General features: G+C 43.5%; 3 protein-coding genes across 8 annotated transcripts in view; 1 reads left to right on the top strand and 2 right to left on the bottom strand.

Moving 5' to 3' along the window:
• Window positions 1-5,003, top strand: LOC126982133 (V-type proton ATPase subunit D-like). The gene is made up of 5 exons (XM_050833955.1): window positions 1-155; window positions 1,321-1,438; window positions 1,904-2,054; window positions 2,681-2,896; window positions 3,469-5,003. The coding sequence occupies exons 1-5, from the start codon at window positions 115-117 to the stop codon at window positions 3,699-3,701; spliced, it is 759 nt and encodes a 252-aa protein (XP_050689912.1). The 5' UTR covers window positions 1-114; the 3' UTR covers window positions 3,702-5,003.
• Window positions 5,004-5,458: 455 nt separating this feature from the next.
• Window positions 5,459-20,683, bottom strand: LOC126982132 (phosphatidylserine lipase ABHD16A-like). Of its 6 annotated transcripts, none has more exons than XM_050833951.1 (17): window positions 20,517-20,683; window positions 19,642-19,698; window positions 19,284-19,379; window positions 19,011-19,151; window positions 18,818-18,888; window positions 16,715-16,890; window positions 16,246-16,363; window positions 15,509-15,650; window positions 14,271-14,423; window positions 13,665-13,861; window positions 12,817-12,944; window positions 12,189-12,334; window positions 11,579-11,680; window positions 8,450-10,955; window positions 7,593-8,309; window positions 6,956-7,439; window positions 5,459-6,820 (listed from the first exon to the last, which is right to left on the bottom strand). In XM_050833951.1, the coding sequence occupies exons 1-14, from the start codon at window positions 20,589-20,591 to the stop codon at window positions 10,947-10,949; spliced, it is 1,611 nt and encodes a 536-aa protein (XP_050689908.1). In that variant the 5' UTR covers window positions 20,592-20,683; the 3' UTR covers window positions 5,459-6,820; window positions 6,956-7,439; window positions 7,593-8,309; window positions 8,450-10,946. The 6 variants fall into 6 exon arrangements, with proteins under 6 accessions (XP_050689908.1, XP_050689910.1, XP_050689909.1 ...); XM_050833953.1 differs by having other exon boundaries at window positions 5,459-6,677; XM_050833952.1 differs by having other exon boundaries at window positions 5,459-6,728; window positions 7,007-7,439.
• Window positions 20,684-21,792: 1,109 nt separating this feature from the next.
• Window positions 21,793-24,990, bottom strand: part of LOC126982120 (heparan sulfate 2-O-sulfotransferase pipe-like) — a 7,261-nt gene continuing 4,063 nt past the window's right edge. Inside the window, exons 5-8 of the mRNA XM_050833943.1 lie at window positions 24,533-24,688; window positions 23,605-23,712; window positions 23,017-23,177; window positions 21,793-22,394 (exon numbers count right to left, since the gene is read on the bottom strand). Of these exons, the coding sequence (XP_050689900.1) occupies window positions 22,240-22,394; window positions 23,017-23,177; window positions 23,605-23,712; window positions 24,533-24,688 (580 nt within the window). The 3' untranslated portion in view covers window positions 21,793-22,239. The remainder of the gene's footprint in view (window positions 22,395-23,016; window positions 23,178-23,604; window positions 23,713-24,532; window positions 24,689-24,990) is intronic.

Genomic DNA, 24,990 nt, shown 5'->3' with positions numbered 1-24,990 from the left:
TAAAAACGGCGTTATTAGGGAAAGATAAGGGCAGGAGGGCGGTCAGCTGATTCTCGTTCGTATTGATCTTGTGACACGGCGGAAGAAAGATTTTGTAAACAAGGCAGAAGCAAGATGTCGGGAAAGGACAAGATTAATATTTTCCCCTCCAGAGGGTGAGTAGCGGCCTGGAGGCGTCACTAACCTTGCCATAATTAACAAAGAATCATTAGCGGTCAAAATACGATCACTTAGAATTGTTATAATACCCAAATAAGGTAGAAAATGAGAGATGAAATGGAGGCTCCGGGGGAGGGAGGGATGCTGGGAAACATTATAATATATCACCGCTTAATTACACTCGACAGGCTCAGATATGTAATTAGTCATCGTGTAATTAATAAAGAATCATTAGCGGTCAAAATAGGATCACTTAGACTTGTTATAATACCCAAATAAGGTAGGAAATAAGGGATGAAATGGAGGCTTAGGGGGAGGGATGCTGGAAAATGTTTTTATATATCATTGCATAATTAATTTCTACAAACTCGGATATGTAATTAGCCATCGTGTAATTAACAAAGAATCATTAGCGGTTATAATAGGATCACTTAGAATTGTTATAATACCCAAATAAGGTAGGAAATGAGGGATGAATTGGAGGCCTTAGGAGAGGGATGCTGGAAAATGTTTTAATATATCATTGTATAATTAATTTCTACAAACTCGGATATGTAATTAGTCATCCTGTAATTAACAAAGAATCATTAGCGGTTATAATAGGATCACTTAGAATTGTTATAATACCCAAATAAGGTAGAAAATGAGGGATGAATTGGAGGCCTTAGGAGAGGGATGCTGGAAAATGTTTTTATATATCATTGCATAATTAATTTCTACAAACTCGGATATGTAATTAGTCATCGTGTAATTAATAAAGAATCATTAGCGGTTAAAATAAGATCACTTAGAGTTGTTATAATACCCAAATAAGGTAGAAAATGAGGGATGAAATGGAGGCTTAGGGAGAAGGATGCTGGGAAATGTTCTAATATATCTCCACTTAATTACACTCCACAGGGTAGGATATGTAATTAACAAAGAATCATTAGCGGTTAAAATAGGATACCATAGAGTTGTTATAATACCCTAATAAGCTGGTTATTAAAAAAGCCCTCAACTTGCCGACCCCATTAAGAGATCAAAGTAAAGACTGGCCAAAAGAGAGGTCAATTTCGGGTGGATAGGTCTCTTGATATACTAACCCCAAACCTAAACAAACGGATAAAATAAATAAATAAAACTAATATGAGGATAATAATTGCCGTTTGTCCCTACCAGAGCCCTGATGCAGATGAAGGCTCGTCTGGCGGGGGCTCAGAAGGGCCATTCACTCTTGAAGAAGAAGGCCGAGGCTTTGCAGATGCGTTTCCGGCAGGTCCTCGCTAGGATTGTGGAGGTGAGACGCGGCTGTTGTTGTTTTCCTCCTCTCGATAAGATTGTTATTAAAATTGTTATTATTTTTGTTGCTATTTGTGTGGTTGAAGGTTGTAGATTGTATCCTTTTTTTTGTATTCCTCCTCCTCCTCTTCTTCTTCCTTTCTTCCTCCCCCTCCTTCTGTTTCTGTTCCTCTGCCTTCATCTACCTCTCGACCTCTTCTCCTCCTCCTCCTCTTCTTCCTCCACCTTCATCAACCTCTTCTCCTCCTCTCCTCTTCTTCTTCCTCCTCCTCTTCCCTTACTCCACCTCCTTCCTTAACCCTCTCTCTCACCACCTCCTCTCCTCTTCTTCTTCCTCCTCCTCTTCCCTTACTCCACCTCCTTCCTTAACCCTCTCTATCACCACCACCTCTCCTCCTCTTCCTCGCTAACACCCTGCTCCTCCTCGCCATCACCCTCTCCTCCTCCTCCTTCCGCACCACAGACGAAGACCCTGATGGGAGACCTGATGAAAGATGCGGCATTTTCACTCGCTGAGGCTAAGTTCGCTTCGGGCGGGGACTTCAACCAGGGCGTCCTGCAGAACGTGACCAAGGCGCGCATCAAGATCCGCAGCAGGATGGACAATGTGGCCGGTGAGACGATATTGATGTTATTTTCGGGGGGGTGTTGAGTTGCCGTAGAGGTCATTGACGTACTCACACACTCTTCACATCCTCACACACTCCCTTCTCGCACCCAAAATCTCCCGTCCATGCATTTTCCAACACCCTCGCACCCTCTTACACATGCCCTTCTCACACTCTCCTTACACCCAAACTCTCTCCCTCCCCATCTATGCATTCTCTAAGCACCCTCACACACTTTACACATGTCCTTTCACACCCTATGCAGCTTACTCTCACACTCTACACATCCCCGCATACTCCTACACCCCTTTCTCACACCCTAAGTCTCTCCCTCCCATCTATGCATTCTCTTAACACCTCTTCTACTCTTTCACATCCTTCTACACACCCTTTCACACCCTATCCAGCTCTCTTACACCCTTTTCACACCCTTATGCACCCTTCTACACAATGTCACCCCTCAGACACACCTCTCTATAGGCTCTTACACATCCTCGCACCCTTCTGACACCTTCTCTACACACCCCAATCACCCTTCTATATCCACACCATTCTCCACCACCCTCATACACCTCACCCTTCTTTTTTTGCCCCTTGAACTGTTTCCTCTACTGACACCTCTATGCCCCTAGGTACCAACATCCCCGTGTTTGAGTGCTTCGAGGACGGCGTTGATACGTACGAGTTGACGGGGCTGTCTCGGGGCGGGCAGCAGATGGCCAAACTCAAGATTAACTACAAGAGAGCCATAGAGTTGCTGGTCCTGTTGGCATCCCTACAGGTCTCCTTCATCACCTTGGACAATGTGCTGAAGATTACAAACAGGAGGGTGAACGCGATTGAGCATGGTGAGTGTATATTGGCCCGTCTCCGTATCTATAAATATCCAACTTTTCCTTGAAACTTTGCACACTCTTTGCCGATACTACTTCTTCACTTAATCTGTTCCAAACCTCTATGTGTGTGTGTGTATGTGAGAGAGAGAGAGAGAGAGAGAGAGAGAGAGCGCGCACACACACACCTATCTGACCTGACCTCCCTTCCTTCCGCCTAACAGCCATCATTCCGAGATACAAACGCACCCTCGCTGTGTGTGTGTGTGAGAGAGAGAGACTGACCGACCATGTACCGATCATTGCTTACTTACACAACCTAACCTAACCTATCCTTACTAACACCACAACCTAACCTAACCTATCCTTACTAACACCACAACCTAACCTAACCTATCCTTACTACCACCACAACCTAACCTAACCTAACCTAACCTATCAAACACCACAACCTAACCTAACCTATCCTTACTAACACCACAACCTAACCTAACCTATCTAACACCACAACCTAACCTAACCTAACCTAACCTATCTTACTACCACCACCACCTAACCTAACCTCCCTTCCCTTCCCTCTCCAACAGTCATCATTCCAAGATACGAACGCACCCTGGCCTACATCCTGACCGAGCTTGACGAACTTGAGCGCGAGGAGTTCTACCGCCTCAAGAAGATCCAGGAGAAGAAGAAGGCCATCAGGGACAAGGCGGAGGTGGAGCGGCTGCGTCTGAAGGCCATCGGTGTCGCCAAGGAGCTGGCAGATGCCGAGGCCGGGAACATATTCGACGACAACAATGAGGAGGATTTGCTGTTCTGAGGAGGTTCCGATTCTCTGTTGATGGTGTTGTAATATATGTGTTATTTTAAAGGGAGAGAGAGTGTGTTAAGGGTGTGTATAGATGATAGAAGTGGAAAATAGATGAGATAGAGGTGGTGGGATATGCATGTGTTATTCCAGAGAGAGAGAGAGAAGGAGAAAGGATGTGTTAGCAATGAGAAAAGATACTGATGATGGTGTTGTAATATATATATATGTGTTATTTTAAAGGGAGAGGGAGCGTGTTAAGGGTGTGTATAGATGATAGAAGTGGAAAATAGATGAGATAGAGGTGGTGGGATATGCATGTGTTATTCCAGAGAGAGAGAGAGAGGAAGAGAGTGTGTGTTAGCAATGAGAAAAAGATTAAGCATCGAGGAAAATGTAAATTCTGGGCATAAATTGAAGGAAAGTCGCCGATAATTGTTGCGATATGAAAAAACACGTTACTAAAGGTTGTAATGTAAAGAAAAGTACTTAATAATGACCCTGATATGTAGAAAAGATGTTAATATAGAGATTTTTGAAAGGGGGGAAGAGAGAGAGAGAGAGAGAGAGAGAGAGAGGGGATGTTAGCTGCTGACAAGAAGTTAGCAAGGAAGAATAGATGAATTAATATAGAAGAGTTGGTAACACTGTTTTATGGGAGAGAGAGGAAGAGAGTAGAGATTTGAGCAATGAATAATAGATGAAATAGTGCGAGCGAGCGAGCGAGAAGTAAAGTAAAGAAAACTATAATGGAATAAACTTAAGATAGACAAAAAGATGAAAAAATAAATTAGCAAGATGTAGAAAGATGAAGATGTGAAAACAGACCAAAAAATATGAATAAAAAATAATTAAAAAATGGAATGTGGTATAAAGAGAGAGAGAGAGAGAGAGAGAGAGAGAGAGAGAGAGAGAGAGAGAGCAGTGTTGTCGCCTAATGTCCTTGTGGTATATATAATGTTCGTCTGTGTGTTATTTTCTGGGTTAGAGAGAATATGTAAACCAACCAACACGCACACATTATAGAAAGTAGACATTTTGGGGGGTACTGAAGCATAGTGGAATTAGCCTAGTGTTGTGTATTTCAGTTAGTATGTTCTCCTTCCATGAGATGCAAGTAATTTTGAATAAACACATGTCTTATATCTCTCTTAGGGGTTGGTTGGCTACAGCATTCCACAGTTAGTCTGTTGTGGAGCATATTGGTCTTATCTTGGGTTGTCAGTTGAGATAACATTGTTTTTGTTTATCCCATCAGAGACTTTTAAAAATATGTGTCCACTGTATATAGATTGTATTAAAGAATTGTACGGTGCTAAAGGTTTGAGTCTTACCCTGCTTGGTGTGGCGCTGGCTTCAGGATGACGCTCACGGCATCTATCCACCTGCCGTTCAGTGCCAGAAAGCCGGGCGGTTCAACATCAGCACAATTATGTCTATCACCTGGCCTGTGGGTGCACGCCAGGTGAGAAAGCTCTCGGCAAAGGATGTACGACCCTCTGTTGCTCAGTGTGAGTCGAGACACATCCCCCCTGCCTTTCCAGACCGGGGGTGTGGGCGGTGGTGAGTCTTGCCAACGCAGACAAAAAAATGAAAATAAACGATGAAAAATAAATTTGTAGGAGAAACACCAGACACAGAACCAGGTGGAGGTCATCACAAGAGCACGTTGTTTTGATATATAGAAACGACGACTGAAGATGATGACTATTACCGAGCCTTCAAACAGTACCTTAACACGTCCAAACAGGTTCAAACACACACACGGCCACAGCTGAGGATGGATTTACTTCACACACAGAACATGGGCATCACTGATTCACATATATATACAGGAATCAGACCTTAATCTAGCCTACCGTCACCCTCCTATGATCCCTTTACAAACCATTACATATACATAAAGAAATACAACCCTTATGTTAACTGATACAAGCCTGTGTGAATGGTCTAAGTGTGTGTGTGTGTGTGTGTGTGTGTGTTGGATATGGTCTCATTCTGTTGTGGTTTACCTATGTGTTAGTTGCTGTGTTCCCATTCTTATTAAACCTCACTATGTTATGTTATGTTAGGCTATGTGAACTCTTTGCTATCCCTTTTCTATCCTAATGTGTGTGTGTGTGTGTGTGTTCTATTCTTCATAACTCTATATCATTTACAATTTCCTTCCTTCCTTCAATCCAATTTTCTCTTTTTTTATATATTTATTCTTTATTTCATTCTTCATTTCTTCTTTCCTCTTTTTCTTAATCATCTTCCTCCTCCTCCTCCTCCTCCTCTTCTTCATCATCCTTTCTCTTATGTGTTCTGTCTGTCTATATGTGTCTGTGTGTGTTTCCTTTCTGCCTGTGTCTGTCTGTGTATATGTGTCTGTGTGTGTTCCCTTCTCTGTGTGTCTGTCTATGTGTTACCTTCTCTGTGTCTGTCTATGTCTCTGTGTTCCCTTCTCTGTGTCTCTGTCTGTCTGTGTTCTACTGTTCGCATGTGTCCGCTGATGCAAGAGATGAAAAAGTGCTGAGCTGTGGCTGTGGGTTCTAATGTTATGCAAACGTGTCTTCTATACCTCAGAATACAGATATAAACATTGATCGTTTTACTTATAAATAGATTCTGGACCTTATACTTTCTCTTCTAATTCTTCTTCTTATTATTATTATCATTTATGTCTCTGTGGGTTATAATAGAGTGCAAATGTGTCTTCTATGCCTCAAAATACAAATAAACATTGATCGCTTTAGTAATAGATAGATTCTGGACCTTATACTTTCTCCTTTTTCTTCTTGTTATTATTATTATCATTTATGTCTCTGTGGGTTATAATAGAGTGCAAATATCTTATAGTAACCTCAGAGTACAGATACACATTGATCGCTTTACTTATAGATAGATTCTGGACCTTATACTTTCTCATTTCTCTTCTAATTCTTCTTTCTATTGTTGTTGTTTGTGTCTGTGGCTTCTAATAGAGTGCACATGTCTTATAGTAACCTCAGAGTACAGATACACATTGATCGCTTTACTTATAGATAGATTCTGGACCTTATACTTTCTCATTTCTCTTCTAATTCTTCTTTCTATTGTTGTTGTTTGTGTCTGTGGCTTCTAATAGAGTGCACATGTCTTATAGTAACCTCAGAGTACAGATACACATTGATCGCTTTACTTATAGATAGATTGTGGACCTTATACTTTCTCCATTCTCTTATTATTATTGTTATTATTTATGTCTTGTGGGTTATAATAGAGTGCACATGTCTTATAGTAACCTCAGAATACACATAAACATTGATTGCTTTACTTATAGATAGATTCTGGACCTTATACTTCTCCTTTCTTTTATTATTATTATTATTTATGTGTCTTGTGGGTTATAATAGAGTGCAAATGTGTCTTCTATACCTCAAAATACAGATAACAATTGATCGCCTCACTTATAGATACATTCTGGACCTTATGCTTTCTCCTTTCTCTTCTTCTTCCTCTTATTAATATTATCTAAGCGACTTCTGGCTTTTAATATTATGCAGACATCTTCTATAACTCAAAATACACACATAACAATAATCGCTTCACTTCTATACAAATCGTGGCCTCTATACTTCAACTCCTGATGTGTATTTCGCTTATATTACGCAGAAGACTTATAATATAACAACACACACACAAACACTGGTCGCTTCACTTATATACAGATTGTGGACTCTATTCTTCTGCCTAGTGTGTCTCTATGGCTTATTATTATGCAGAAATCTATTACCCTTGTTGCATTAGGTTATATGGCCCTCGAAATACACACACACACACACACACACACACACAACACTGATCGCTTCACTTATATACAGATTGTGGACTCTATTCTTCAGCCTAGTGTGTCTCTATGGCTTATTATTATGCAGAAACCTATTACCCTTGTTGTATTAGGCTATATGGCCCTCAAAATACACACACACATACCCACCCACACACACACACACATATACGGCATTGAGTCATTATATATACACACAGGTTGGCGGACTATACGTAGACTAGCAATAGGCTACCAACAGACTACCAGTATCCTCGTAAACAACCCAAATCGGACTTTACGTAGTCGTCTGATAAGATACCACCAGGCCACCAGCTATTACGTAAACAACCGAAATTGGGCTATACGTAAACTACCAATAGGCTACCGATAGGCTACCAGTGTCCTCGTGAGCAACCGAAATCGAACTTTACACAGGCTACCGGATTTCTCGTAACCAACCAAAACTCGTAAAATGGCAAAATACGTATTCCAACACTCTTCCGTTACGAGTTTGTGAAAATAATGAAGTAAAATGTTTGTTGTTATTATTATTATTGGCGATGGTAAGTATAAATAAATAGAGATGGCTGTTTGAGACCGTTCGTAAATACATGAAAAAAACACGAATGCGACGCGGAAAATCACCAACCGAAGGATATTTTCTTATTTGTCGATACGTAGTGACGATAAAAATAATAATACTAATAATGATAATAATAGTAATAACTGAGAAACTTCAAAATAAATAAATATATATTGTTTTAAGTCCCAAAAGTCTGTCAATGAAAAAAGTGAGGAAAGTATAAATGTGACGTAAATAAAAATACCTTCGTGGGTGAGTCGTTTCTTTCCGCGCTTATGAAAATCTCAGAATCAAAACAAACCACATTTTTTTTTTTTTTATCCTGAAGAATTCCGTCAATAAAAAAAAGTACGGAAAGTATAATTGTGACGTAAATATAAATACCTTCATGGGCGTCATCAATTATTTTTCCGCTTATAAAAATCTCGTTATCAAAACAAACCATATATATTGTTTTAAATCCCAAAAGCCTGTCAATGAAAAAAGTACCGAGAGTATAAGTGTGGCGTAAATTTAAATACGTTCGTGGGTGAGTCGTTTCTTTCCGCGCATATGAAAAATCTCAGAATCAAAACAAACCACTTTTTATTTTTTTTATTTTTTTAGTCCGTCAATAAAAAAAACGTACGGAAAGTATAAGTGTGGCGTAAATAAAACTACCTTCGTGGGTGAGTCGTTTCTTTCCGCGCTTATGAAAAATCTGACAATCAAAACAAACCATATATATATATTTTTTTTTTTGGATACCATGAAGAAGTCCGTCAATAAAGTATAAATGTGACGTAAATAAAAAATACCGTTGTGGGTGTGTCGTCATTTCTCTCCGCGCTTATGAAACTATAGATTACGTAAACAAAAATAGTGCTTCCGTAACATCCTCATTTCTCTCTTATAAACACTTGCGTCCTTTCGTTAACATTCTTATTTCATTCTTAAAAACACTTGCGTCCTTCCATCCTTCCGTTAACATTCTTATTTCATTCTTAAAAACACTTGCGTCCTTCCATCCTTCTGTTAACATTCTTATTTCATTCTTAAAAACACTTGCGTCCTTCTGTCCTTCCGTTCATATCCACATTTTTCTCTTAAAAACACTTGCATCCTTCCATCCTTCCGTACATATCCTCATTTCTCTCTTAAAAACACTTGCGTCCTTCCATCCTTCCGTACATATCCTCATTTCTCTCTTAAAAACACTTGCGTCCTTCCATCCTTCCGTACACATCCTCATTTCTCTCTTAAAAACACTTGCGTCCTTCCATCCTTCTGTACATATCCTCATTTCTCTCTTAAAAACACTTGCATCCTTCCGCATATCCTCATTTCTCTCTTAAAAACACTTGCGTCCTTCCATCCTTCCGTACATATCCTCATTTCTCTCTTAAAAACACTTGCGTCCTTCCATCCTTCCGTACATATCCACATTTCTCTCTTAAAAACACTTGCGTCCTTCCATCCTTCCGTACATATCCACATTTCTCTCTTAAAAACACTTGCGTCCTTCCATCCTTCCGTTCACATCCACATTTCGTTCTTAAAAACACTTGCGTCCTTCCATCCTTCCGTTCACATCCACATTTCGTTCTTAAAAACACTTGCGTCCTTCCATCCTTCCGTACATATCCTCATTTCTCTCTTAAAAACACTTGCGTCCTTCCATCCTTCCGTACATATCCTCATTTCTCTCTTAAAAACACTTGCGTCCTTCCATCCTTCCGTACATATCCTCATTTCTCTCTTAAAAACACTTGCGTCCTTCCATCCTTCCGTACATATCCTCATTTCTCTCTTAAAAACACTTGCGTCCTTCCATCCTTCCGTACATATCCTCATTTCTCTCTTAAAAACACTTGCGTCCTTCCATCCTTCCGTACACATCCTCATTTCTCTCTTAAAAACACTTGCGTCCTTCCATCCTTCCGTACACATCCTCATTTCTCTCTTAAAAACACTTGCGTCCTTCCATCCTTCCGTACACATCCTCATTTCTCTCTTAAAAACACTTGCGTCCTTCCATCCTTCCGTACACATCCTCATTTCTCTCTTAAAAACACTTGCGTCCTTCCATCCTTCCGTACACATCCTCATTTCTCTCTTAAAAGCACTTGCGTCCTTCCATCCTTCCGTACACATCCTCATTTCTCTCTTAAAAACACTTGCGTCCTTCCATCCTTCCGTACATATCCTCATTTCTCTCTTAAAAACACTTGCGTCCTTCCATCCTTCCGTACACATCCTCATTTCTCTCTTAAAAACACTTGCGTCCTTCCATCCTTCCGTTCACATCCATATTTCATTCTTAAAAACACTTGCGTCCTTCCGTTAACATAAGAAGCCCTTCCTCCTTTTCCTCTTCTCTTCCTCCTCCTCTCCTCTTCCTTCCTTCCCTCTCCTCCTCCTCCTCCGTTCCCTCCTTCCATATCAACCCCAGACTCTCTATCTTCCTCTCCTCCTCCTCCTCCTCCTCTTCTCCTCCTCCACCTTCAACATTTCTTCTTCTGTTCCTCGTATAACCACACACACACACACACACACACACACACACACACACACACACACATTGATAGGTACACAATAAATATATATACGCAGACGATGGTAAATATATATATAAATACGTATGTCAATATATATATATAGATTACGTAAATAGGTGAATCTCTCCTATGAGCTGATATCTATAGGGTACACACACACACACACACACACACACACACACACACTGATTGACATATGGTGTGTTATCTACGCACGGAGACGCACAGACATGACGGATAACACACACACACACACACACACACGCAGACACACAAACACGTTACGTCATGTTCTGTTGTTCCTTCCTTGGGGTCGTAACGCTGAGATCTCTTGTGTCTTTCCTTCAGTCCACCTGCCGAGAGAGAGAGAGAGAAGGTGAGATTAGAGAGAGAGAGAGAGAGAGAGAGAGAGAGAGAGAGAGAGAGAGAGAGAGAGAGAGAGAGAGAGAGAGAGAGAGAGAGAGAGAGAGAGTAAAAAAGAAAATAAGAAAACACACACACACACACACACACACACACACACACAGTTCCCTCTTCTTCTTCCTCTCCTCTCCCCCTCTTCCTCCTCCTCTCCTCTTCCTTCCTTCCCTCTCCTCCTCCTCCTCCGTTCCATCCTTCCATATCAACCCCAGACTCTCTATCTTCCTCTCCTCCTCCTCCTCTTCTCCTCTTCCTCCTCTCCTCCTCCTTCCTTCCCTCTCCTCCTCCTCTTCCATTCCCTCCTTCCATATCAACCCCAGACTCTCTATCTTCCTCTCCTCCTTCTCCTCTTCTCCTCTCCTCCTCCTTCCTTCCCTCTCCTCCTCCTCCTCCATTCCCTCCTTCCATATCAACCACAGACTCTCTATCTTCCTCTTCCTCCTCTCCTCCTCCTTCCTTCCCTCTCCTCCTCCTCTTCCATTCCCTCCTTCCATATCAACCCCAGACTCTCTATCTTCCTCTCCTCCTCCTCCTCCTCCTCCTCTCCCTTCCTTACCTGTATGTAGGAGTCCGTTAGTGGTCGCCAGGGACGCCAAAACAGGTGGCGCTCCAAGGGGGTGTTGTGGCCACTGGGTACGTCCACGAGATACTTGCTGGCCTGGGGGGAAGGAGGAGGAGGATTTATGGTAGTGAGGAACAGGAAGGAATGAGGAAGAGAAGGAGGAGGAGGAGGTGATGGTAGATTTATGGTAGTGAGGAAGACAGGAAGGAATGAGGAAGAGAAGGAGGAGGAGGAGGAGGAAGAGGAGGAGGAGGAGGTGGTGGGAGGTGATGGCATATATAGGGTAGGGTAGGGAGGGAGACAGGAAGGAAGGAAGGAAGGATGGAAGGAAGGAAGGAAGGAAGGAAGGATGGAAGGATGGAAGGAAGGAAGGATGGAAGGACAGAAGGAAGGAAGGAAGGTAAGGTAAATTTGGGAGCATAACATTTTTCTCTCTCTCTCTCTCTCTCTCTCTCTCTCTCTCTCTCTCTCTCTCTAACAAATATTTTCTCTCTCTACTTCCTCTCTCTCTCTCTATCTCTCTTGCAAGTACAGTACCTACCATCATCAATCTAACCCTCTCTCTCTCTCTCTGTCACTATGTAAATCTATGTAAATCTCTCACCAGATAGAGCAGCATCTTAGTCTTGTCCTCATCATTCATCTCCTCGCCGATGCTGTACGGGTAACTCTCTCCGTGCTGTGTGATGTATGACGACAGCAGCGACGAACACAGGTCCTCGTCCACGTCCCACTCGGTGAGGTTGGACACTGGCGAAGGAAGGGAAGAAGGGCACGGTTAGGAGGTTAGGTTAGGGTGGGTGAGGCTAGGTTAGGTTGGGTTAGGTGAGGCTAGGTTAGGTTAGGTGAGGTTAGGTTAGGTTAGGTGAGGCTAGGTTAGGTTAGGTTATGAAGAAGGGAGGGAGGGAAGGAAGGAAGGAAGGAAGGAAGGAAGGAAGGAAGGGCAGAAGGAAGGAAGGAAGGAAGGAAGGGCAGAAGGAAGGAAGGAAGGGCAGAAGGAAGGAAGGAAGGGTGGAAGGAAGGGCAAAAAGAAAGAAGGAAGGAATGGCAGAAGGAAGGAAGGAAGGAAGGAAGGAAGGGCAGAAGGAAGGAAGGATGGAAGGGCAGAAGGAAGGAAGGAAAGGCAGAAGGAAGGAAGGAATCACAGAATGAAGGAATGAAGGAAGGGGAGAAGGAAGGAAGGAAGGATGAATAAGTTAACTATATCAAAATAAAATCCCTCCCGTGCTCACCCTGGAAAGGTTCTGCCAGCCACTGCCACAGCACATCCATGGAGTGGTTGGACAGCAGGCCGGGGTACCGCGACCGCATCAGCCGCACCATCAGGTCATTGCCGCAGTTACACTTCAGCTGCGTCTCACTGCGGAGGAAGGAGAAGGAGGAGGAGGAGGAGGATTAAATATACATAACATGCTTGAAATACAGAAGAGGAAGGTTAGATAAGGTTAGGTTAAGGCTCTGTAAGATTAGGTCATTTTGGATACTGGTGAACAAAGTCTGGGTTAGGCTGGGTGGGGTAAGGTTAAGCTAAGTTAGGAAGGAGAGGAGTTAGGTTAAGTTAGGTAAGATAAGGTCAAGTAAGGTTAAGGCTCTGTAAGATTAGGTCATTTTGGATACTGGTGAACAAAGTCTGGGTTAGGCTGGGGTAAGGTTAAGTTAAGTTAGCAAGGAGAGGAGTTAGGTTAAGTTAGGTTAGATAAGGTCAAGTAAGGTTAAGGCTCTGTAAGATTAGGTCATTTTGGATACTGGTAAACAAAGTATGGGTTAGGCTGGGGTAAGGTTAAGTTAAGTTAGGAAGGAGAGGAGTTAGGTTAAGTTAGGTTAGATAAGGTCAAGTAAGGTTAAGGCTCTGTAAGATTAGGTCATTTGGGATACTGGTGAATGAAGTCCCTTCTGTCTGTCTGTCTTTTTCTTTCCTCTCCTCTCCCTCTCTTTCTCTTTCAACATTTCCTCCACCTCTTCCTTCCCTCTCCTCCTCTTCTGTGTGTGTGTGTATGTCTGTGTGTGTGTGTGTGGGTGGGTGTGCAGTCTATGTCAATCTATCTATCTATCTATACTCTCTCTCTCTCTCGTCACTCACTCTGTCGTAATAATCTCATCTTGGGTCCGCCTCATGATGGTCACCGGGCCGGGGTAGCGCGCCAGCTGGTCCCCGGGGTTGAGGTTGAGGTGGCTGGTGACGGCAAGACCCACTATGCTGTTCAGACAGGCCGGCATGCGGTTGACGGCCAGCGGTAGAACGTGGTTGAACGTCGCATCCAGAATCAACCCGGAGATCTGTGAGGTGGGTTGTGTTGGTTGAGGTGACACACACACACACACACACACACACACACACACACAGAAGAGGAGGAGGAAATGTTGAAAGAGAGAGTGAGAGAGAAGGGAGAGGAGAGGAAAAGTAAGTGAGTGTATGGGAAGGAAGGAAGGAAGGAAGGAGGAGGAGGAGGAGGAAGAAAAAGGAAGGTAAAACAGAGAATCACACACACACACACACACACACACAGAAGCATAACAACATGGAACGGACTTGACAAGGAGACCGAGTGTGCAAAAACGATTCATGAATTTAAAGCCAAACTGGATTATAAGCGCAACGGAGACGGGACACCACGAGCCTAGGACATCCCTTTTCCTGTATTTCACAACTAGGTAAACACACACACACACACACACACACACACACCTGCGGGTAGTTCATGGCGGCCCAGGTTGATGTATAGCCCCCAATGCTCCATCCATAGATCAGGATATTCTCCTCTTTGAACCCGGCACCGTGGATCGCGAACTGCATCACGGCATCGACGGCATTCTGCTCCTGACTGGGGTACGGCGAGCCCTGGGGTATAGGGGGGGGAGACAGGTCACTAAGGGTAGATTTAGCACTGGGGGATGGAACTGGAGCATGGATAGATGGATAGAAAATAATGAAAATGTGGAGGTGGAGGAGGAAGAGGAGGAGGTGGAGAAGGAAAAAATAGAGGAATCAGAGAGAGAGAGAGAGAGAGAGAGAGAGAGAGAGAGAGGAAGAAAATGAGGAGGAGGAAGAGGAGGAAAGAGAGGAAGAAGAAGAAGAGAGGATAGGAGACAGAGACAGACAGAGAGAAGAGAGAAAAAACAGAGAGAGAGAAAGAGGGAAGGAAGAAAATGAAGAAGAGGAAGAGGAGGAAAGAGAGGAAGAAGAAGAAGAGAGATAAAGAATAGCAGACAGAGACAGAAAGAAGAGAAAAAAACAGACATATTGAAAGAGGGAAGGAAGAAAATGAAGAGGAAGAGGAGGAAGGAGAAGGAAAGATAAAGAATAGAAGACATAGACAGAAAGAAGAGAAAAAAACAGACGTATTGAAAGAGGGAAGGAAGAAAATGAAGAGGAAGAGGAGGAAGAAGAAGAGATAAAGAACAGGAGACATAGACAGAAAGAAGAGAAAAAAACAGACATATTGAAAGAGGGAAGGAAGAAAATGAAGAAGAGGAAGAGGAGGAAGGAGAAGAGATAAAGAATAGAAGACATAGACAGAAAGAAAAGGAAAAAAAAGATAGAAAAAGAGAAAAATAAAGAAAAACACACACACACACACACACACACACACACTATCTATCTGTCTCCTAATACCTAATACAAATCTACAAATTCTTAAGCAAAATGGAAGAAGTAGACATCGAGGAGTTACCACCAGGAACACAAGAGGACATAGTAAAGAATTAAGGAAGGGAAGATGCTTGAGAGACATAAGGAAATATAGCTTCCCGGAGAGAAATATAGAGGTTTGGAACAGACTAAGCGAGGATGTGGTATCGGCGAGGAGTGTGCAAAGCCTTACGGAGAAGTTGGATAAATGTAGATACGGAGACAGGACCACACGACCGTAAAACTACACACACACACACACACACACACACACACACACACACGCGCGCGCTCACCGTACTCCCGCCAAAGCCAGGATGGTTCCAGCCCAGGACCGAGTACCCAGCGTCCAGCGGCGTCGGCATCAGCCCCATCTCGTAAAACCCGGCGTTCCCCTCGCAGCACACCACTAGGGTCTTGCCGTTGGGGTACTGACCTCTGGGGGGGGGGGGGGGGTAAGGGGTAAGAGGGTGAGGGGGGGGATTATGATAAAGGAAAGCAAAGGAAAATACATGATAAAAGAAAGGAAAGGAAGATATCGGATAAAATGATGAAGGGACTGATTATGATAACTTAGAATGGGGAGCGTACGACAGGGGGAGCGTTGTTTCACTCGCCCTCTCAAGCCCCTTCAATCATCCGCCACTCCTCCTCCTCCCTCTTCCACATGTCAACCACCACCACCACCACCAATGACAATAAAAAAAAGGGATAAATATAATTGAAATATGAAAAAAATAACCCTTCCGCTCAGTTTCCGCTCCCTCCACTTCCTCTTCCTCTTCCACCTGTCAACCACCACCACCACCACCAATAACAACAACAACAAAAATAAATAAATAAATAAATAAATAAATTGATAAATAATTGAAATAAGCAAAAAAATAACCCTTTCCGCTCCCTCCGTTCCCTCCCTTCCACCTGTCAACCACCACCACAACCAATAACAAGCCCCCAAAAAATACACAAATAATTGAAATAAGAAAAAAAAAATCACCTTCCGCTCCCTTTCTGCTCCCTCCGTCACACTCACTTATTCCGGCGGTCGACCAGCATGGTGTCAATCGCGTTGCCGTCCCGGGCCAGGATCTTGTTCCGCTGGCCCCCGTGTTGCTTGTACAGCTTCTCGCGGCCTTGGGATAGCAGGTTGTCTGGGGGGGAAGGAGGAGGAGGAGGAGGAGGAGGAGGAGGGGGAGGAGGAGAAGGAGGAGGAGGAGGAGGAGGAAGAGGAGGAAAAGTTAGGTTAGGTCATGGTTGTATATATGGGTGTATGTGAGTATGGGAGACAGTGATTTACATAGATTTACACAGAAAATCAGACCACACAGACCCCCTGGTCCAGACTAGGTGGTCTATCCTTAAACCTAAGTGATCCTACATTAATTAGATGGCTCCAAAACATTGCATTTCAACTCTAGTCAACCTCCGTTAACTCAACCTAACTCTAGCCTAACCTCCCTCTCCCTCTCCTCCCTTACACCCCTACCCTGCCCTTCCCTCACCAATGGCCAGCTGCAGGAGTTGTATACAGCCTGGGTACATGAGGTATTTGCCAACCGTGGAGGTAATGGCATAGGCCGCGAGCCGTGCCGGGAGCTGCAGGGTGCGGTTGACCAGTCCGCCCTCCGCTACCAGGATGTCCCCGCGCTCCACGTACACTCTGGCCTTGTTGTCGTCACTGTGGGGGGAGGACGAGGAGGGAGAGGAGAACTATAGGGTACGTCAAAGCGATATCATGGAACACTGTAAATACTAAGTCGAAGCAAAATACTGGAATACTGAAGCTAATAAAAATAATGGAAGTAATAGAAAATAATGGTAGAAGATGGAGGTGAGGGAAGAGGAGGAGGAAGATGATTGGAGGACGATGGAAGATGGAACAGAATGATGTGGCGCATTCATCTTGGTGCCACAACTGCTTGGTCATGTGGCACTGAATTAAATACAAACACTATTAGGCCTATATAAAAAATACAAACACTATTAGGCCTATATAAAAAATACAAACACTATTAGGCCTATATAAAAAATACAAACACTATTAGGCCTATATAAAAAATACAAACACTATTAGGCCTATATAAAAAATACAAACACTATTAGGCCTATATAAAAATACAAACACTATTAGGCCTATATAAAAATACAAACACTATTAGGCCTATATAAAAATACAAACACTATTAGGCCTATATAAAAATACAAACACTATTAGGCCTATATAAAAAATACAAACACTATTAGGCCTATATAAAAATACAAACACTATTAGGCCTATATAAAAATACAAACACTATTAGGCCTATATAAAAATACAAACACTATTAGGCCTATATAAAAATACAAACACTATTAGGCCTATATAAAAATACAAACAATATTAGGCCTATATAAAAATACAAACACTATTAGGCCTATATAAAAAATACAAACACTCTTAGGCCCATATAAAAAAATACAAACACTATTAGGCCTATATAAAAATACAAACACTATTAGGCCTATATAAAAATACAAACACTATTAGGCCTATATAAAAATACAAACAATATTAGGCCTATATAAAAATACAAACACTACTAGGCCTATATAAAAAATACAAACACTCTTAGGCCTATATAAAAATACAAACACTATTAGGCCTATATAAAAATACAAACTCTTAGGCCTATATAAAAAATAAACACTCTTAGGCCTATATAAAAAAAACTATATAAAATAAGTTAAGGGGAGGAAGAGGAGGGAGAAGAGAAATATGGGGTACATCAAAGCAAAATACTGGGCTACCAAAACTACTAAAAATAATGGAAGTAATGGAAAATAATGGTAAAAGAAGAAAGGAAGTGAAAGATTAGAAAGATGATGGGAGGATGATGGAAGATGATGCAGAATGACGTAGAGAAAGATAGTTAAATGATGATGGGAAGTAGAGGATTGTAGAGAGTAATAACAGAAGGAAGGTGAAGGGAAATGAAGGAGATTATAGTGACGATGGGAAGGAGAGGATTGTAGAGAGTAATAACAGAAGGAAGGTGAAGGAAAACGATGGGAAATGATGACGATGGGAAGTAGAGGATTGTAGAGAGTGAATAACATGAAGGTGAAGGAAAACGATGGGAAACTGAGACGATGGGAAGGAGAGGATGGTACAGTGAATAACAGAAGGAAGGGAAGGAAAACGATGGGAAACTGAGACGATGGGAAGTAGAGGATTGTAGAGAGTAAATAACATGAATGAAGATGAAGGAAAACGATGGGAAATTATGACGATGGGAAGGAGAGGATGGTACAGTGAATAACAGAAGGAAGGGAAGGAAAACGAAGGGAAACTGAGACGATGGGAAGTAGAGGATTGTAGGGAGTGAATAACATGAATGAAGATGAAGGAAAACGATGGGAAATTATGACGATGGGAAGGAGAGGATGGTACAGTGAATAACAGAAGGAAAGGAAGGAAAATGAAGGGAAACTGAGGAAGAAAGGAGAGAAACAGGATGACAAAGAGAGAAATTACATAGAAACGGAGATTGAAGAGCTAAACAGACGACGGAGACACGGACTCTATTAGCGGAACGAAGCATAACGTAACGGACGCGCGTACTCACACACTCACGTCGCTCCACTTGAAGTTGACGGGCCAGGCAGCGAAGTCGAACTCGTAGCGTCTGAGCGGTCTCTGAAAAATAATAATAATAACAATAATAATAATAATGAAAATGACAAAAACTACAGATTAAAAAGAAACAAATGTCATAGAATCTTATATATAAACACATACACACACATGCACACACTCACCATGTCTTCCAGCGAGGGTCGTGGTGAGCTCTGGGCCTGGTCGAGAGTGGAGAGGAAGGTCGTGTAGGTCGGGTTGAAGCAGCGGCCGGCACCTCGCAGCACCAGCGCCACCACCACCAGCAACCCCAGACCTGTGCCGAGCTATGGGGTCCGTGGGGGAGCGAGCGAGCGGAGGAGAGAAAAATTAGAAAGTGGAGAATGAAAATGGAAAAAAATGGTATTGGGGTTGACTGGCAGGGTTAATATCACACACACACACACACACACACTTACCCTAATGGCCGAGTTGAGCGAGAGAAATTCCCATCGGTAGAGCGAGAGAGCGAGGATCGGAGAGGTGAACATTCCGACGTATTGGACAACGTAGATCTGAGGGGGATGGGGATAAGTTAGGTTGCAAAAAATAAAATAAAGAAAATAAGAATGTTGAATGAGGAAGAAGAAGAAGAAGAAGGAAAAGAAGAAGTAGAAATGTGAGAAGAGAAAGAAGAAGAAGAAGAAGAAGAAGAAAAAAAAAAGGAAGATTTATTGATGGGTTAATACTCTTATCATCCTTATTATTATTATTATCATTATTATTATTATTATTATTATCATTACTATTATTATCATCATTATCATCATCACTCACCACTTGGAATATCTTGTTGCCGAACTTCTCCAGGATGTTGGGGGCGTACATCTCACTCTGGAAGAAAAGAAAGAACAAATCGACTAGTTAACTAATTCTGAGACACTGCCTTATTTATATCACGACAAAATATGGTGCTTTTTATTATGGAGATACATTTATTTTACGGAAATCACTCAATAGTCGACTTTTCATTGCCTAACGTAACCTATCCGACAGCCCCCTTCGATCCCCCCTCTATTTCCTGGGAGTAATTTTGCACAATATTTCCTTACATGGCCAACCTCTGTAGTGATGGGTGTGATACTAGAGAAATACCAAATCAGATTACATGCAGAAAGAAACACCCAATATGCCTGTTTTTCCTATTTTTCTATATATTTTTGGACCTAGAACCCTGTCAGCACCCAACATCAGCCCCCCCCCCAAGCCCCTATGCCCATCAGCTGACGTGCCTGACACCCTCGCCCCACCAGCTGACACCCATCCCCCAGCCCTTCACCTCCCCCCTGGTGACACATACTTTACTCCTGTGTTAATATATTCCTGTTTTTATCATTATTTTAACCACACAGCCCCGTTAGCCCCAGTATGAGCCCCGTCAACCCCAGTATCAGCCCCGTCAGCCCCAGTATCAGCCCCGTTATCCCCAGCATCAGCCCCGTTATCCCCAGTATCAGCCCCGTTAACCCCAGTATCAGCCCCGTTATCCCCAGTATCAGCCCCGTCAGCCCCAGTATCAGCCCCGTTAGCCCCAGTATCAGCCCCGTTAGCCCCCCCCCCCCATGCCCTTACCCCCATCAGCTGACGTGCCTGACACCCTCGCCCCACCAGCTGACACCTCTCCCCCAGGCCTTCACTCCCCCGTATCTCACCTCCCCCTGTTCCCCCGGGCCGCTGTACACCCTGTAGAGCCGCGGCCCCAGCAGGCACCGCCACGGGAGGGACATGGCAGACACGGGAAACTTTGGACGGGGAAAACTGTTGATAAATGGTGGAGGGAAATGGTCTGGGCCTTGGCTGTGGTGTTGGTGTGGCGGGTCAGTCTTTCCAACGGGACCCTCTTCGTGTTGGCTCGATTTCAACACATATATAACCGGTTGCACAAACATCCCAGGTTAACTCTATTTACAAGGGGGAAAATACCATTACAACTGTAGTACATTTCGGGCCATTACACGGGGCCGTATTTTAAGACACCATCGCTTCTCACATCAGCTATATTTAATGGTCAGAGGGGATCAATCTGTTTTTCATGAGTGTTTTTTAAGGTTCACGGTACAGAGGAAGGGTCAAACTACCACCAGGGTTATAAAACTACCCCTGAAAAGGCCTACAGCTGAAATGGCAGAATTTTTTATTTTCTACACACTCACACGGCCGCCGCGTGTAACGAAACACACGAGAAATTAATCCAGACAAGGAAAGGTTTGCCGGCGCCGGGGATCGAACCCGCGACCAGCGTAACGGGAGAGCCACTCCTTTACCAGTCGGCCAAAGAGGTTTCCCCCTGGCTAAGTGGGTTATGGGAGGCTCGCCCATCAGGCAAGTCAGCACTACAATGGGGGGTTGAAAACTACATGCATGTGTATTTTTACAGTACAGTCATGTGACGTGACGTCCCAAGAGTCCATCGTCACCAGATTGTCGTACTCGGTGCCTCGACGGGTCCTCCTGCAGACCAGCGGCCGTGGACAGGCGGTGTTGTTACCGTGGTGGGGTGTGCCAGGCCCCGCTCCAGTGCCACCGCCGCCAACAGTGTAATGGTGTTAGTACTTTGCCACTCTGAAGGTGTTTGGAGCATGGAGATACAAGGGCTGGCGTCGACATCAGTCCCTGACCTGTGAGGTATTAATCGGGGGTTGTGTCGGACGCCCGTCGGACGCTGATGTCGGTGTCACCGGAGTGAAGGGGTTAAGGATAATGATCTACTACCTGCTGTGTAACAAGTCTTCAGTATATTTATAAAACATTTAACACATAGACTGATCTTTTAAACGTGGCATTAGTCTTCGTCAACACTGATGTGACTGATTTTGATAATTTCAAGGCGTTTGAAATACAGGCGTTTCTTCTTCTTCTTCTTCTTGTATCTTCTTTTACATTTCTACTTCCTCTTTCTTCTTCTTCTTTTTCTTCTTCATTTTCTACTTCCTCTTCTTCTTTTTTTCATTTAACGTCCATATTCTCCGTTACAAGGTCGGACAAATAAATACTAAAATAAATCAATACCAAATACATCTCATAAATACCGCCAATCCATCACGAACTAACATAACTCCATATCAGAACAAGGAATCAGGAACGCAAAACCAGCCACATATACATATACCTTAACAAACACTAACACCACATATAAAGGTAATCCAACAATAGACTCTGGACAAGGTAACAGACCACTCACCAACACACACACACACACACACACACACACACACACAGAGCTTCATAACTTAACAATCATCACGGTAACAGAAATGAACGCGGCACCGACTAGATCTCGCTATTACCTCCCCTCTGGCCTAGGGTGCGTCCGCCAATCAGTACGCACCTCGCACCAATCCCCGAACACACCCCACAGACCCTCCCAAGCCCTCATTAGCCCAGGAAAGTACGCCGCTGCAAGAATAGCCTCTGCTTAAGGAAGTTGTAGAAATCGATATCGTGCGCCATCCTCCGCCGAAGCTCCGTCATCACCGCCTGGGACACAGCTGGTTTGTGGGTGTTGTGGTTGACCTTCTCCTCCTTACGCCCTGGAATGATGGAGGGGTGACTTAGCTTATGTCAACAATGGGATGAGGATGATTAAGAAGGAGAAATTGACTTAGGAGACTTGAAAGATAGAGGTGTCTGAACTTATGTAAACAATGGGAGGATTAGCAACAAGAAGTGGACTTAGGAAAATAATGAAGAGTAAGAAATTGACGTAGAAAATTGACAAGATGGTGAAGATGTGGATATTCTTGATCTTTACTTCTTCTTATGGTGCTTAGATAAACAATAGGAGAAGGACAATTAAGAGGAAGAAGTAGAGTTAGGAAAGAGATGATTAAGAATGGGAAATGGACTTAGAAAAATGACTATAGAAGGTGGATGTGGCTCTGCTTACGATATGATAGGAAACTGATGATTAGAATTGAGGAAAATGTGGATTGATAAAAAGAAACACCGAAGAAAATATTGAAAAACAGAAAATTAACTCGATGGAAAAAAATGACAATTACAAACGAGAAAAAAAAATTGAGAAATGATAATGTATAAGAAGAAACAGAGAACAACCATCACAAGTCTGAACCCAAGAACGGAAGATGATGAACTATATACGAAACGAAGAAGTAGAAGCGAACAGAGAAAACGAAGTATAGGGTCACTTACTAATGTTCTGGTACGAGTGTAGAGCGCCTGTAAGGTAGCCCGGGATGAGGGTTTCCATAAGACGCAGCGAGACCTCCATATGACCGACCAGCCCCACCACACTGTATGCCTCGGACACCATCTGCTTGGCCCTCTGAAGCGCCACCTTGCTGCCCACCGTCCTGAAGAGAGGGAGGGAGAGTAGAGATTAAGGAAGGAGGAAGAAGTAGAAGGAAGGAAAGTAGAAGGAGGAGGAGGAGGAGTTAGATGAGATATTGCAGAAAGAGGAGGAAAAGAAGGAAGGAAGGAGACATAGGAGGAATGGAAGAAGAAGGAGGAGGAGGAAGAGGAAAAGGAACTCCTGATTTTCCTTTAGCTTACCCCCCATTTTCTTTCTTTTTGCAGGAGGAGGAGAAGGTGAAGGGAGGAGGAAGAGGAAGAGGAGGAGGAAGAGGAAATGGAGAAGAAGGAAAGGCAGGAATTGAGGAAGAAGATGGAAGAGGAGGAGGAGGAGGAGGAGGAGGAGAAATATATAAAGAAAAAGAAGGTCAAGAACAAGGTCAGGAAACACCAACATCAGGTCACCATTCTTCAGCACCCAGCACTGACCTACAGAAGGGTTGGTGGCCACAGAAGTAGGTCAGCACCATCTCCTGCCTGCTGCCCTGCGTGAAGGAGCACTCAGCATCGCCCGACACAACACACTGCTCCACCGTCCTGCAACACATAGAACACGGGTAAGTGGGTCCTCTTCTTGTTTATAGTTGGAGTACACGTAACAGTTTCCCCCTTCGTAGCTTCTTCCTTCTGCGCATTCACAAGATTAGATTAGGACGCACACTGCAGCACATTAGAACACAGCAACACAGGTAGGTCAGTTAGCGTTTGAAGTAGTAGTAGTAGTAGTAGTAGTAGTAGTAGTGGTGGTGGTAGTAGTAACAGTTTCCCCTTTCTCTCCCTCTCCTTCCTTTCTTTTCCTCCACAAATCATATATTCAGACCCTTCTTTTTTTTCTTCTTTTCCTTCTTCTCTCTTTCCTTCCTTTTCCTCCACTCATCTCTCCTATTTCTCCTCCTCTTACAGATTACTAAATGACTTTCCTTCCCTTCTTTTCGTTTCCTTTCCTTCCCATTCACTCACAAACGTATTTCTCCTCCTCTTCCATATTTTCCTCCCATAGTCTTTTCCTACCTCCCTTTCTTTCCCTTCCCTTCCCTCCCTTTCCCTCCTCCTCCTCCTCTTAATTCTCTCCTCCAAGTTCTGTCTCTTCCATTCATCCTACACACACGCTCTCTCTCTCTCTCTCTCTCTCTCTCTCTCTCTCTCTCTCTCTCTCTCTCTCCTTCCTTCCATGACCAGAGATGTTGCGTCGACTAAACGAAACTTTCCAACTTCCTTCCTTCGATCCTTATATGACCAGAGATGTTGCGCCGACTAAACGAAACTTTCCAACTTCCTTCCTTCCTTCACACGCATTCTCTCTCCTTCCTTCCTTCCTTCACACACACATTCTCTCCCTCCTTCCTTCCTTCCTTACCTGTTCCGCCAGTTAGGGGAGGGCGAGGCTACCAGGTGTCCATGGGCTAAGATCCTCGCCAGTCGTTCCTTGCTTCGTCGGTAATAGAAAGACGAGATAAAACGTTCCACGGGTTCGCGTACCAAGTTGATATACGCGGGCCGCTGCGCTCCTTGTCTGGGGGGGGTACAGGGGGGGGGGGTAGAGGGGTTAGGTGTGTGTGTGTGTTGGAGAGAGAAGAGAAAGGAAAGGAAGGGAAGGAGAGAGAAAGGGAAAATTAGAAGCTAGGGGAAGGAAGGGAAGAGAAGAGTAGGAGGAGGAGGAAGAGAGGAGAGAAAGGGAGGGAAAATTAGAAGGGGAAGGAAGGGAAGAGAGGAGGAGGAGGAAAAGAAGAAAGGAATGGGAAGGAGAAGGATGAAGAGGAGGAGGAGGAGGAGAGAAGAGAGAGAGAGAGAGAGAGAGAGAGAGAGAGAGAGAGA

This window comes from Eriocheir sinensis, chromosome 50 (assembly GCF_024679095.1).
Source record: "Eriocheir sinensis breed Jianghai 21 chromosome 50, ASM2467909v1, whole genome shotgun sequence".
Lineage (NCBI taxonomy): Eukaryota > Metazoa > Arthropoda > Malacostraca > Decapoda > Varunidae > Eriocheir > Eriocheir sinensis.
This window is presented reverse-complemented; position numbering and strand designations above follow the sequence as displayed.